The sequence below is a fragment of the Salvelinus sp. IW2-2015 genome, linkage group LG36 (assembly GCF_002910315.2).
Source record: "Salvelinus sp. IW2-2015 linkage group LG36, ASM291031v2, whole genome shotgun sequence".
NCBI classification, from domain to species: domain Eukaryota; kingdom Metazoa; phylum Chordata; class Actinopteri; order Salmoniformes; family Salmonidae; genus Salvelinus; species Salvelinus sp. IW2-2015.
Window position 1 is genome coordinate 31,773,445 of NC_036875.1, and position 14,818 is coordinate 31,788,262.

The following is a 14,818-nucleotide window of genomic DNA, read 5'->3' on the forward strand; positions in this document are numbered from 1 at the left end:
ATGAAATACTTTTCTCTGAAGCAGCTAGACACCCGATTATTGTAAGTGAAAAGGAATTCTGGTGAGAAAAGGACACTACAGATCCGAAGTCTCCTTGCTAGCTAGCCATGATTAAGACGATCTTCTTGGTACAGACAAAAAACGATTGCATTTTCTCTGCGGGGGTCCCCTAGTTGCCTGCGTGTGTGGAGGGTGGAGGAGGATATAGGAGCGCTGTGCACCCATAGGTTACAGCTGGAGGAATGACTCCTGCTGAGTTGGCTCAAATCAATCAGGCCCCTCAGGGTCTCCCTGTATGACCTAATTGGTTATGAAGCTGGCAGCACAGTGTGGGCCTTTTCTCTAATGGTGTATCCCAAATTGCACCCTCTTCCCTATACCCTTTTCCATTTACAATTTTCTGCGTAGGGCTCTGTTCAAAAGTAGTGCACAATGTGCGAAATAGGCTTTTTTTGCACTATACTCGACTTGAGTAGGTTGAGTCACTGACGTGATCTTCCTGTCCGGTCTTGCGCCCCATCAGGCTTGTGCGGTAGAGGAGATCTTCGTGGGCTATATTCAGCCTTGTCTCAGGGTAGTAAGTTGGTGGTCTGTTGATATCCCTCTAGTGGTGTGGGGGCTGTACTTTGGCAAAGTGAGAGGGGTTACAGTATATCCTGCTTGGTTGGTCCTGTCCAGAGGTATTGTCAGTGGCCCCCGACCCCCCCCCCCCCCCATGTTTCAGCCTCCAGTATCTATGCTGCAATAGTCTATATGCAGGAGGGCTAGGTTCAGTCTGTCCTATCTGGTGAAATTCTCCTGTCTTATCTGGTGTCCTATGTGAACTTAAGTATGCCTCTAGTGCTCTCTCCCTTCCCTCCCAGAGGACCTGAGCCCTAAGACTATCTATGAACGTTTGAACATCTTGAAGAATGATCTGGCCTTAATGGCCATGTACTCTTATAATCTCCACCCGACACAGCCAGAAGAGGACTCCTCAGAGCCCGGTTCCTCCCTAGGTTTCTTCCTATGTCCCTGCCTTTCTATGGAGTTTTTCCTAGCCACCGTGCTTCTACATCTGCATTGCTTGCGGTTTGGGGTTTTAGGCTGGGTTTCTGTGTAAGCACTTAGTGACATCTGCTGATGTAAAAATGGCTTTATAAATATATTTTATTGATTGATTCTGTTAGCAACTCTGAAATGAACATATATGTTTAGGTTGTTCAATCAAACGAATTAGATGTGTACTATTCACATGAGTTTCACATATTTTTCCTCCGATGGGTCTTGGACAAACATATCTGTGTTGGTAATCGTTGGAGAAGTCTGGTAGGTATTCTTTATGTTCAGTCCCATTGGTCTCTGAATCAACAGTATGTTGGTGCGTCAACGAGCTGCTCTCAAGGCTATGAGAATGAATAGATATAATACTACTCCGTAGGGAGAGACAGTTTTGACTCTCACATATATGTTTCTGGGATCTGTGCGTGTTCAATGAGAACTTGCACACTTAACACATCGTGTATACTCTGGGGTGGGTGGCTCAGTAAGATACTTGTAAAAAATGTCCTGTAGAAAAATAATTGTTACACCAGTGGTATTCAAAGTCAGGGTCGGAGAATTGCAGTGGGGCCGCCAAAAAAGAATACAAAATTAAGCGCACAGATTATTTCATGGGAAAATATACAAACGTTATTGAGAATGATAATTGGATAAATACAATGTTATTGAGTAAATGTATGTATTGGTTATTTTAGAGCAGTGGTTCTCAAACTTCTCCTTGGGGGCCCCCAGCCATTCCATGTATTCAATCTATTCCAGAGCTAGCACACCTGATTCAACTTGACTAGTTGAATCAGGTGAGTTAGTTCAGAGCTACAACCAAATTCTGAAACATCTGGGGGTCCCCGAAAAGAGGTTTGAGAACCACGGTCTTAGAGAGATGGAAATGTAATGAATGTGAAGGGTTATTTGTTTATGTGAATATAAAACTTTACAGATTGTAAGGTTGTGTCATTAGATTTGGGGTGGGGTTGCTAAAATTTCTGGCAACAAGAATTGAGTCCCCAGAAATTCTGGTGAGAATAAATGGTGTCCCAGATGGAAGAGTTTGAATACCACTGCTCTAAACACATATCTTCCACTTAAAAACATGGAACATTTCTTCACAACCAGGCAGAAAGACCACAGACTAATCTATTTCTACGGTATCAAGCAATATGGTGTACTACAAATAACATCTCTCCTTATTACCACAGAAAGGCCTTTCGTCAGACTGGTCAGCACAGTCGGTCTTGCCGTTGCAGATCTTCTCTGGTGGCAGGCAAATGGAGGTGTCGTTGGCACAGGGGTATTTTGGAGGCTTACAGACAGCTGCCTCACAGGAATCCTCATCGGAACGATCCTCACAGTCGATATCTCCATCACAAACCCAGCTCTTGGTGATACACTTTCCTGATGGTGTCACACATGTATACAGATACATACAGACATACACAAACACACACAAATGCTCACAATCCATAAACACAACCAAAAAAGATACAGAAGATATTCCTCAGAGACAATGTCAATGATCAACTGTCCACACAGTCGAGTAGAACCTCTGAAATAGAACCCTAAGGGAATACACTACTGAAAATGCTGAAGAGGAACCAATCAACATAACCACACAGTGAACTTCAAGCATCTGTAATAAACTTGGTGAATAATTCCTCAGGCACTTTGAAAAAAAGCTGTTTGACATCTAAATCACGAATAAAGAATTCATACCAACTGAAAGCAATTTAAGGCATAGCATGATCCATGTCATAATCTTTTCCACAGAATGAGGTGATTGCAGTCTACAAAGACTGTAAAATATGCACAGTGTACTGTATCATGAGTTTAGACTAGAATATACAGTACTACATTACATGAGGTAATGCACTGCTGAGATATTTTGTAAAAAATCTATCTTCTTCCTGCAATCAACAGAAAGGGACAGCCACAGTTGTGAGTTAAATGCTTCACTTCAAATGAAAATACACAGCTAGATAATTACAGCCTCCTGATACCTTCTACCAGGGATAATCTCAAATTCCCCTTGCTCGCCATGTGTATTACAAAGAGGCAGCCAGAGAATAACTGCAGGGGAAGAGGCACAGATATGCCAGAATTTACAGTATCATCATTAATTAATGCAGCTAGGCCAGTGACTGTGTGAAGCCTGGATTACAGAGCATCCTAATTTAGAGGCCTGCGATAAAAGCTGGATTCACCTCTGTTGCACTTCAAATCAAATTTAAAATAAAATGTTATTCATCACATGCTTAGTAAACAACAGGTGTGAACTAACAGTGAAATGCTTACTTACGGGCCCTTCCCAACAATACAGAGAGAAAGAAAATAGAGAAATAATAGAAAAGTAAAACACGTAATAAAAGTAATAATAATTACACAATGAGTAACAATAACTTGGCTATATACAAGGGGTACCAGTACCGTATCGATGTGCAGGGGTACAAGGTAATTGAAGAGGATATGTACATACATATACTGTAACTAGGAATAGAGTGACAGATAGTAAACAGTAGCAGAGACACAAAAGTTAGTGAAAAAAGGATCAATGCAGATAGTCCAGGTATCTATTTGGTTAACCATTTAAATAACAACTTAGCAGTCTTATAGCTTGGGGGTAGAAGCTGCTCAGGGTCCTGTTGGTTCCAGACCTGGTGCATCGGTACCGCTTGCCGTGTGGTAGCAGAGAGAACAGTCTATGACTTGAGTAACTGTCTTTGACAATTTTTAAGGCCTTCATCTGACAACGCCAGGAATAGAGGTCCTGGATTGGCAGGAGGTTTGGCCCCAGTGATGTACTGGGCCGTACGCACTACCATCTGTAGCGCCTTACCATGCGGTGATGCAGCTAGTCAAGATGCTCTCAATGGTTCAGCTGTAGAACTTTTTGAGGATCTGAGATGCCCATGCCAAATAGTTTCAGCCTCGTCAAGGGAAAAAGCGATGTTGTGCCCTCTTCACGACTGTGTTGGTTAGTTTGGACCATGATAGATCCTTAGTGATGTGAGGGGACGGGCTCGGCCCTCTGTTTCCTGTTGTGCACGATCAACTCCTTTTTCTTGCTGATGTTGAGGAATAGGTTGTTGTCCTGGCACCACAATGCCAGTTCTCTGACCTCCTCCCTATAAGCTGTCTCATCATTATCGGGGATCAGGTCTACCACCGTTGTGTTGTCGGCAAACTTAATGATGGTGTTGGAGTCATGCGTGGCCACGTAGTCCTGGGTGAATAGGGAGTACAAGAGGGGCCCCCGTGTTGAGGGTCAGCATGGCAGATGTGTTTTCGCCTGCACTCATCACCTGGGGGCGTCCCGTCAGGAAGTCCAGGAATCAGTTGCAGAGGGAGGTGTTCAGTCCCAGGGTCCTTAACTTAGTGGTGAGCTTGGAGGGCACTATGGTGTTGAATGATGAGCTGTAGTCAATGAACAGCATTCTCACGTGGGTGTTCCTTTTGTCCAAGTGGGAAAGGGCAGTGTGGACTGCAATGGAGATTGCATCATGTCTGTATCTGGTGCGGCAGTATGTGATTTGGAGTGGCACAAAGGTGCCTTGGATGATGGTTTTGATGTGAGCCATGACCAGCCTCGCAAAGCATTTCATGGCTACAGATGTGAGTGCTATGGGGCGATAGTTATTTGGACAGGATATCTAGGCCTTCTTGGGCATAGGGACTATGGTGTTCCGCTTGAAACATGCAGGTATTACAGTATTACCAACTGCATCAGGAAAGGTTGTAAATATCAGTGAAGACTTGCCAGCTGGCCATTGCATGATCTGAATACACGTCTTGGTAATCCGTCTGGCCCTGTGGCCTTGTGAATGTTAACCTGTTCAAAGGTCTTACTCAAATCAGCTACTGAAAGTGTGATTACACAGACATCTGGAACAGCTGGTGCTCTTACACATGGTTCAGTGTTGCTTGCCTCGAAGCAAGCATAAAATGCATTCAGCTCGTCTGTTAGGCTTGTGTCACTGGGCAGCTCGCGGCTGGGTTTTCCCTTTGTTTTTCCATGATAGTTTGCCAGCCCTGACACATCCGATGAGCATCAGAGCTGGTGTAGTAAGATTCGATCTTAGTCCTGTATTGACGCCTTGCCTGTTTGATGGTTCATCGGAGGGCGTAGCGGGATTTCTTAAACGCGTCCAGGTTAGTGTCCCGCTCCTTGAAAGCTGAAGCTCTAGCCTTTATCTCAGTGTGGATTTTGCCAGTAATACATGGCTTCTGGTTGGGATATGTACACTGTATGTACGGTCACTGTGATGCACTTATTGATTAAGCCGGTGACTGATGTAATAAACTCCTCAATACCATCAGAAACATATTCGAGTGTGCTAGCGAAACAGTCCTGTAGCTTAGCATCTGCTTCATCGGACCACTTCCGTATTGAGCACATCAGCGGTACTTCTTGTTTGAGTGTTTGCTTCTAAGCAGGAATAAGGAGAATAGAGTTATGGTCAGATTTGCCAAATGGAGGGCGAGGAAGAGCTTTGTATGCGTCCGTGTGTGGAGTAAAGTTGATCTAGAGTTTTTTCGCCTCTAGTTGCACAGGTGACATGCTGTTAGAAATTAGGTCAAACGGATTTCAGTTTTCCTGCATTAAAATCATCAGCCAAAAGTAGCGCCGCTTCTGGATGAGCATTTTCTTGTTTGCTTGCCTATACAGTTCGTTGAGGGCCGTCTTTGTGCCAGCATAATTTTTGGGGATAATAGACAGCTCTGAAAAATATAGATGAAAACTCTCTAGGTAAATAGCATGGTCTATAGCTTCTCATGGGGTATTGTAACTCAGGTGAACAGAACCTCGAGACTTACTTAATATTAGAGATTGCACACCAGCTGTTGTTAACAGAGAGACACACACCACGCCCCTTGAGCTTACCCGACGTTGCCGTTCTGTCCTGCCGATGCATAGAAAAACCATCTAGAATATTATCAGTGTCCTTGTTCAGCCAAGTTTCAGAGGAACATAGGATATTACAGTTCTTCAGGTCCCGTTGATAAGATAGTCTCGAACGGAGCTCGTCCAGTTTGTTCTCCAGTGATTGTACATTCACCAATAGAACAGAGATAGCGGTGGTTCATTTACTAATTTACCCACACATCGGCCTCTATATAGCCGTCTCTTTCTCTTCCGAATCAGGGATTAGGGCCTGGTTCAGGTTAAGCATTATGTCCAGTGTCGCCTACTCATTGAAGTATAAATCTTAATTGAGTTTAGTGATCACTGTTCTAATGTCCAGAAGCTCTTTTTGGTCATAGGAAATAATGGTGGAAACATTACGTACAAATTATTATTATTTTTTTTTGTAGAGATGGTACTATAAAATATATGTGGTTTCCATGATGTACTACATAGAGCGTTGGTGAGGCTAGAGTTTATATGTGTATTAAACACGTTTCTAGCTCTGCTATTTGATGTTGGTCAATGTCATCTTTTAAATTTGCTTCTAGTTTAGCATTAATGTAATGGTCAAAGATTGTACACTACCGTCAGACAAAATATTTTCTTAGGCAAACTGAGTAGCTAGGAAGTTTTGGTTCTGGATTACGATTACTGACAGAGAAGTCTCTATCCTACCTGTGTCTTTGCATGTGAACTTGGCCTTGGGGTCACAAATCCTCTTGGTGCCCTCACAGGCCACCTCATCACTACCGTCCTCGCAGTCTTTGTCCCCATCACACCTCCAGCGCTCTGGGATACACGTACCGTCTTCCATACAGTGGAACTCATCCCCACTGCACTCTATTACAGGAGGCAATGCTGCAAGGGAAAAATAAATAAATAATTATACAATGGGTGGGTCTAATCCTGGATGCTCATTAGTTAAAACCGCATTCCAACCAGTGTCTATTCCACAAGTTACCACCGGCTAAAGCTATGACGTTGAAATGCTGTTCCATCTCATCAGCCCAGTCAGGCAATTTATAAACTTGATCTCCACTATAAAAAGCATTTAGACATTATCTCTTGTTTCATTAAGACTAGCATTTGATTTTCAACAGCGGAGATTTGTATAAACCTTGCTGTCTGTCTCCCCAACATTTGCAACATTGTTTCAATATTGAAATTCGATCTCCAGCTGTTGCATAGAAATAAACCTGTCGGGATGAGACAGACAGGCAGACAGCTTTTCTCAGCCAGTCAAAATCATGAATCAGCTGGCATAATTTTTATGGATATATGCAAAGAAATGTCAATAAAAAACAGGTCAAACGAAATTATATGCAGCTAGATTGCTGTCTTTCCAGCTTCCGTTTGAAGTGACTGTGTTGTTGGCTAGCTCCCCTGAACAACATTGTCCTGATGAAAGAGCACATTTTCTATGCCAGGTGAAATTGCGCATCATTAGCTCATTGTTATGGATGTACTGTATCTAAATAAATGGCACTAGAAAACAGCTTAAACAAACGCAAATGCAGCTCCTTTGCTGTTGTTCTGGCTGCACTGTTTGACGTAACTTTAAGTTAGCTGTCGTTGGCTAGCTAGCAAGCAAGGGATAAGAATGTTGCCAGCCAGTATTGCAATGGAACATTTAGAATGAACAACTGAGTTGCATCCATAGATACAGAACAAAAAGACTGAATGACTGAGTTGAATCTCTGGCAACCGAACCAATAGAACGAATGACCTGCCGGCTTGGGTAGCAACCCTAGATTTGTGTCGGGACTATATCTTGTGGAAGGAAGAAATAGTATGAATAAATTCATAAAAAAATAAATAAATGAAAATATGTCAATCACTATTTCAATATGTTGGTAACCCATTGTATAAAAGTATTAATGCCCTCAAAACCGATGTTTGGAGGATATATTGGCAACACCGTTGCCAATATATCACCCAAACACCAGCTACTCTGGCATTATCACTTAAATAGAATCCTTCTGTGAATGTGAAAATTGAATCCCAGTGGGCAAACTTTTGACAATATTGGGTTATGTATATTCTATTCCATACAAAGCTATGGCAAAATTATCTGCATGATTGATCTTTCAAATGTTATTTTTAATCATGCTAGGTAGTCAGTCACAAGACTATTATTCAACCTAACCATTTCCACATTGCCAGGAGAAAAAAATAACTTCTGAAATCAGAGATCAGAAGTATTGCCATAACAGTCAGGGCCTGCCGAGCCAGAGCTTTAACCCCAGGGGTGGGCCACAACCCAGCAACACTACACTGTGTTAGAGTAGAAAGGAAAAGGCTGGAGCTGGGCCTGGACATCAGGACACGGTTTGATGAATAACTTCCTCATTCTAGTGACAAGCTGTGAGCATTTCAGCTGCCCAGGCTCAGCTTTCTGAGGTAATTATACCAGATTAAAATATTCAAATCTTGATGTTGTACTGTTGTGAACAGTAGATGAGATTAGATCAGCAGAGCGCGAGCTGAGAGAGGAAGATGAAGACTTAAGGACATTAGACCAGGCCAATTAACAGTTAATTTAAAATTAAACAAATTATCTTTTAAAAATATATATATTTCTACTGATTGAAATGCCAAATTAATAATTAATAGTTACGCTCAATGCTGCATGTGCAGTAATGAGGAGGAGTAGTTAGCCCACCTTGAAAGCATCTACAGTGGCTTGGAAAGTATTCACCCCCTTGGCATTTTTCCTATTTTGTTGCCTTACAATCTGGAACTAAAATACATTTTGGGGGGGTTTGTATCATTTGATTTACACAACATGCCTACCACTTAATAGTAGTAATAATAATAGTTTTTATTGTGAAACAAACAAGAATTAAGACCAAAAAACTGAAAACTTGACTGTGCATAACTATTCACCTCCCCAAAGTCAATACTTTGTAGAGCCCCCTTTTGCAGCAATTACAGCTGCAAGTCTCTTGGGGTATGTCTCTATAAGCTTGGCACATCTAGCCATTTTGGCCCATTCTTCAAGTTGGATGGGTTCCGCTGGTGTACAGCAATCTTCTCAACTGGATTGAGCTCTGGGCCTTGACTAGGCCATTCCAAGACATTTACACGTTTCCCCTTAAACCACTTGAGTGTTGCTTCAGCAGGGTCATTGTTCTGCTGGAAGGTGAACCTCCATCCCAGTCTCAAATCTCTAGAAGACTGAAACAGGTTTCCCTCAAGAATTTCCCTGTATTTAGCACCATCCATCATTCCTTCAATTCTGACCAGTTTCCCAGTCCCTGCCAATGAAAACATCCCCACAGCATGATGCTGCCACCATCATCCTTCACTGTGGGGATGGTGTTCTCGGGGTGATGTGAGGTGTTGGCTTTGCGCAAGACATAGCATTTTCCTTGATGGCCAAAAAGCTAAATTTTTGTCTCAACTGACCAGAGTACCTTCTTCCATATGTTTGGGGAGTCTCCCACATGCCTTTTGGCGAACACCAAACATGTTTGCTTATTTGTTTCTTTAAGTAATGGCTTTTTTCTGGCCACTCTTCCATAAAGCCCAGCTCTGTGGAGTGTACGGCTTAAAATGGTCCTATGGACAGATACTCCAATCTCCCCTGTGGAGCTTTGCAGCTCCTTCAGGGTTATCTTTGTTCTTTTTGTTGCCTCTCTGATTAATGCCCTCCTTGCCTGGTCCGTGAGTTTCGGTGGGTGGCCCTCTTTTGGCAGGTTTGTTGTGGTGCCATATTCTTTCCATTTTTTATAATGGATTTTATGGTGCTCCATGGGATGTTCAAAGTTTCAGATATTTTTTTATAACCCAACCATGATCTGTACTTATCCACAACTTTATCCCTGACCTTTTTGGAGAGCTCCATTGTGGTGCCGCTTGCTTCCGTTTTTAAAACAAAAAATGATTTTTTTTAAACAAGTAATTTTTTTCATTTCACTTCACCAATTTGGATTATTTTGTGTATGTCCATTACATGACATCCAAATAAAAATACATTCAGGTTGTAATGCAACAAAATAGGAAAAACACCAAGGGGGTGAATACTTTTGCAAGGCACTGTACTCACGATGTTGGGATAGTTAACATGATACTTAGTGCAGAGTACATTAATTTGTCAAAATGAGGGATGGCACTATTACTTATGAAGTTGCATTTGCATTACGAATTCAAAAAGGGCTACAATAAAGGAATTACAAAAAACAGCATGGTTTCTCTCACCAGCTCCAGACCCTCCACAGGTGGTGTTTTCATCACTGAAGTCCCCACAGTCGTTGTCCCCATCGCAGGCCCAGTGGTCTGGAATACATCTCCCACTGGAGCACTGGAACTGGGTGTTGGAGCAGTAGTGGACACAACTCACCTCGTCACTACCATCTCCACAGTCATCATCTTGGGACACAGAGGAAAAATAGCAAGTTTGACTGACTAGATTTGACTCCTTCATGTCATAAGAATGTGCATTAGATTGGGGAGGCCTCAGAAGTCACGTTTCAGGCAAGGTAAACGTACTCTGCACATCCCACTGGGCACAAACTGGTTGAATCAAAGTTGTTTCAATTTAATTTGTCAAAGTAATGTGACAAAGAAAATACATTGAATTTGAAAAAAAGTCATCAATGTGTTTTGAGGGTGAAAGGATTATGTCATCATGGTAACCAATTTTCAACATAGACAAACCCTGTATAATGTTATATCCACTATCAGAAAAAAAAACTACAGGTTGGGCAGAAACTCCTATTGAAGAGTTGATATATCTACAGTTATTCCTTTGGTCTCCATTCCAGGGTTTTAACCAAGTTCAGCCCTGCTTAGCTTTGATATTTGTCACTGACTAAAACCATGTGCAATTGTGAGAATGATTATTAAGAAAGCTCCACTTAATAACAAAATAGATTTACTGTTGCTATCAAAAGTCATTCCAAAGGGAGGTCTACCAGAGCAAATGAAATGTAACCATATTTTATGAGTCATAAATCATCAAGTATGCTATTTAGGCCTACAGTAAAGTATATAGCATTTGTGAAGTCATCAACAGCTATTGTTTCAATTCAACCCAGGGTTCAACTGAATTTGAAATGTTGGATTCATGTCTCCATCCTAACCAAAAGTTAAAGTTAAAGAATAGGAGTAAATCAAATCAAACTGCATTTAAAGTTTGATTTGATTTAGTTCTATTCTTTAACTTACATTTTTGGTTGAGATGGAGACATGAATCCAACATCAATTATTAATTTGTAGACAAACTCAAATAAATCAAATTTTATTGGTCACATACATGTGTTTAGCAGATGTTATTGTGGGTGTAGAGAAATGCTTGTGCTTCTAGTTCCGACTGTGTAGAAATATCTAACAAGTAATATCTAATAATTTCACAACAAATACCTAATATACACAAATCTAAGTAAAGGAATGGAATTAAGAATATATCTGGATGAACAATGTCAGAGCGGCATAGACTAAGATACAGTAGATAGTATAGAATACAGTATATACATATGAGATGAGTAATGCAAGTTATGTAAACATTATTAAAGTGACATTATTAAAGTGACTAGTGCTCCATTTATTAAAGTGGCCAATGATTTCAAGTCTGCGTATGTAGGCAGCAGTCTCTCTGTGCTAGTGATGGCTATTTAACAGTCTGATAGTCTTAAGATGGAAGCTGTTTTTCAGTCTCTCGGTCCCAGCTTTGATGCACCTGTACTGACCTCGTCTTCTGGATGATAGCGGGGTGAACAGGAAGTGGCTCGGGTGGTTGTTGCCTTGATGATATTTTTGGCCTTCCTGTGACATCAGGTGCTGTTGGTGTCCTGGAGAAAAGGTAGTTTACCCCCGGTAATGAGTTGTGCAGACCGCACCATCCTCTGGAGAGCCCTGCAGTTGTGGGCGGTGCAGTTGCCATACCAGGCTGTGATACAACCCGACAGGATGCTCTCAATTGTGCATCTGTAAAAGTTTGTGAGGGTTTTAGGTGACAAGCCACATTTCTTTGTGCTGGTGCGCCTTCTTCACCACACTGTCTGTGTGGGTGGACCATTTCAGTTTGTGAATGATATGTACGCAGAGGAATTGCAACTTTCCACCTTCTCCACTGCTGTCCTGTCGATGTGGATAGGGGGGTGCTCCCTCTGCTGTTTCCTACAAGTCCACGATCATCTTCTTTGTTTTGTTGACGTTAAGTGAGAGGTTATTTTCCTGACACCACACTCCCAAAGACCTCACCTCCTCCCTGTAGGCTGTCTCGTCGTCGTTGTTGGTAATCAAGCCTACTACTGTTGTGTCGTCTGCATACTTGATGATTGAGTTGGAGGTGTGCATGGCCACGCAGTCATGGGTAAACAGGGAGTACAGGAAGGGGCTGAGCACGCACACTTGTGGGGCCCCAGTGTTGAAGATCAGCGAAGTGGAGATGTTGTTTCCTACCTACACTACCTGGAGGCGGCCCGTCAGGAAGTCCAAGACCCAATTGTACAGGGCGGGGTTCAGACCCAGGGACTCGAGCTTAATGATGAGCTTGGAGGGTACTATGGTGTTGAATGCTGAGCTATAGTCAATAAACAGCATTCTTACATAGGTATTCCTCTTGTCCAGATGGGATAGGGCAGTGTGCAGTGTGATGGCGATTGCATCGTCTGTGGACCTTTTGGGGCAGTAAGCAAATTGAAGTGGGTCTCGGGTGACAGGTAAGGTGGAGGTGATATGATCCTTGACTGGTCTCTCAAAGCACTTCATGATGACAGAAATGAGTGCTACAGGGCGACAGTCATTTAGTTCAGTTACCTTTGCATTCTTGGGTACAGGAACAATGGTGGCCATCTTAAAGCATGTGGGGACACCAGACTGGGATAGGGAGAGATTGAATATGTCCGTAAACACACCAACCAGCTGGTCTGCACATGCTCTGAGGTCGCGGCTAGGCAACTGGGCCGGCAGCCTTGCGAGGGTTAACACGTTTAAATGTTTTACTCACGTCGGCCAAGGAGAAGGAGAGCCCATAGTCCTTGGTAGCTGGCCACGTTGGTGGCACTGTGTCATCCTCAAAGCGGGCAAAGAACGCGTTTAGCTTGTCCGGAAGCAAGACGTCAGTGTCCGCGAAGAGGCTGGTTCAAATATCTGATATTGTATTCCAATTTCAACTTTTTGTGCTTTCAAATGGTTGAAAGTGCGTCAGTGATAACACATTTAGATGACAACTAAACAAAAAATGGGTGAGTAAAGGATGTAATCTCATTGATCAATGTCTCAACCAAATATTACCCAAATATCCAAATTGAAATGACGTGGTGTGCATAGTGGGAAGAGTGTGTTTCTCCGAACCACTTTCGTAACATAAGGAGATCGTGGTTGATTTAAAGGTTGTGGGTTATACAAGGGGCATGTGAAATGTACAGTAGCTCAGTGTTTTTCAACTCCTGTCCTCAAGTATTCTGACCTCAAAGTTGTTTATTTTTGTTGAAGCCCTGATGGTTGTTGAGGAAACACTGCTGTAGGTTTTCAGTAGGAACGTACCTGAGTCACAATGCCACTTGACACTGATGCATCTCCCATTGGAACAGCTGAACTGGGTGAGTGGTTCACAGGTCGGCAATGCTATAGACATAAAAGCAAATAGACAGTCAACTACAGTTATTTAAAGCCCAAACCCATAGGGGTACATTTATTCTGAAAATACTTTGTCTAAAACTCCTTACAAACACTCCATTCTAACTCATATTTCAACAGTATATATTGTTTTGTGTGTGGTCAACAGCACACCCTTAAAACAAGCCCTGTATTAACCCACATAGTGTCCCGACTACTAATCTTTTTCACTATATGTGTGTTGCAGGTTGAAATAAATTCCTAAGCAAGTTAATAAGAGCTATCTCAACACCACACTGAATGTTATGCTAAACATATGTAAATTAATGGAAATATGGCTAACGAATATTGTAATACTAGAGGTGTTTTTTTATTTCACCTTTATTTAACCAGGTAGGCCAGTTGAGAACAAGTTGTCATTTACAACTGCAAACTGGCCAAGATAAAGCAAAGCAGTGCGACACAAACAACACAGAGTTACACATAGGATAAACAAACGTACAGTCAATAACACAATAGAAAAGTCTAAATACAGTGTATGCAAATATAGTAAGATTAGGGAGGTAAGGCAATAAATAGGCCATAGTGGCGAAATAATTACAATTTAGCAATTAAACACTGGAGTGATAGATGTGCAGAAGATGAATGTGCAAGTAGAGATACTGAGGTGCAAAGGAGCAAAAAAATAAATAACAATATGGGGATGAGGTAGTTGGGTGGGCTATTTACAGATGGGCTATGTACAGGTGCAATGATCGGTAAGCTGCTCTGAAAGCTGATGCTTAAAGTTAGTGAGAGAGATATAAGACTCCAGCTTCAGTGATTTTTGCAAATCGTTCCAGTCATTGGCAGCAGAGAACTGGAAGTAAAGGTGGCCAAGGGAGTAGTTGGCTTTGGGGATGACCAGTGAAATATACCTGCTGGAGCGCGTGCTACTGGTGGGTGCTGCTATGGTGACCAGTGAGCTGAGATAAGGCAAGGCTTTGCCTAGCAAAGACTTATAAATGCCCTGGAGCCAGTGGGTTTGGCGACGAGTATGAAGCGAGGGCCAGCCAACGAGAGCATACAGGTCGTAGTGGTGGGTAGTATATGGGGCTTTGGTGACAACATGGATGGCACTGTGATAGACTACATCCAATTTGCTGAGTAGAGTGTTGGAGGCTATTTTGTAAATGACATTGCTGAAGTCAAGGATCGGTAGGATAGTCAGTTTTACAAGGGTATGTTTGGCAGCATGAGCGAAGGATGCTTTGTTGCAAAATAGGAAGCCGATTCTATATTTAATTTTGGAGTGGAGATGCTTAATGTGAGTCT

The 14,818-nt window shown here is 42.2% G+C and overlaps 2 protein-coding genes across 2 annotated transcripts in view; both read right to left on the minus strand.

Moving 5' to 3' along the window:
- The window catches only part of LOC111959498 (low-density lipoprotein receptor-related protein 1B-like), a 223,045-nt gene extending 222,655 nt beyond the window's left edge, over positions 1 to 390 (minus strand). Inside the window, exon 1 of the mRNA XM_070437634.1 lies at positions 381 to 390. Within this exon, the coding sequence (XP_070293735.1) occupies positions 381 to 390 (10 nt within the window). The remainder of the gene's footprint in view (positions 1 to 380) is intronic.
- A 1,816-nt stretch (positions 391 to 2,206) lies between these two features.
- LOC139023782 (low-density lipoprotein receptor-related protein 1B-like) overlaps positions 2,207 to 14,818 on the minus strand; it is a 66,307-nt gene continuing 53,695 nt past the window's right edge. Inside the window, exons 14-17 of the mRNA XM_070437635.1 lie at positions 13,433 to 13,513; positions 10,142 to 10,312; positions 6,617 to 6,799; positions 2,207 to 2,433 (exon numbers count right to left, since the gene is read on the minus strand). Of these exons, the coding sequence (XP_070293736.1) occupies positions 2,207 to 2,433; positions 6,617 to 6,799; positions 10,142 to 10,312; positions 13,433 to 13,513 (662 nt within the window). The remainder of the gene's footprint in view (positions 2,434 to 6,616; positions 6,800 to 10,141; positions 10,313 to 13,432; positions 13,514 to 14,818) is intronic.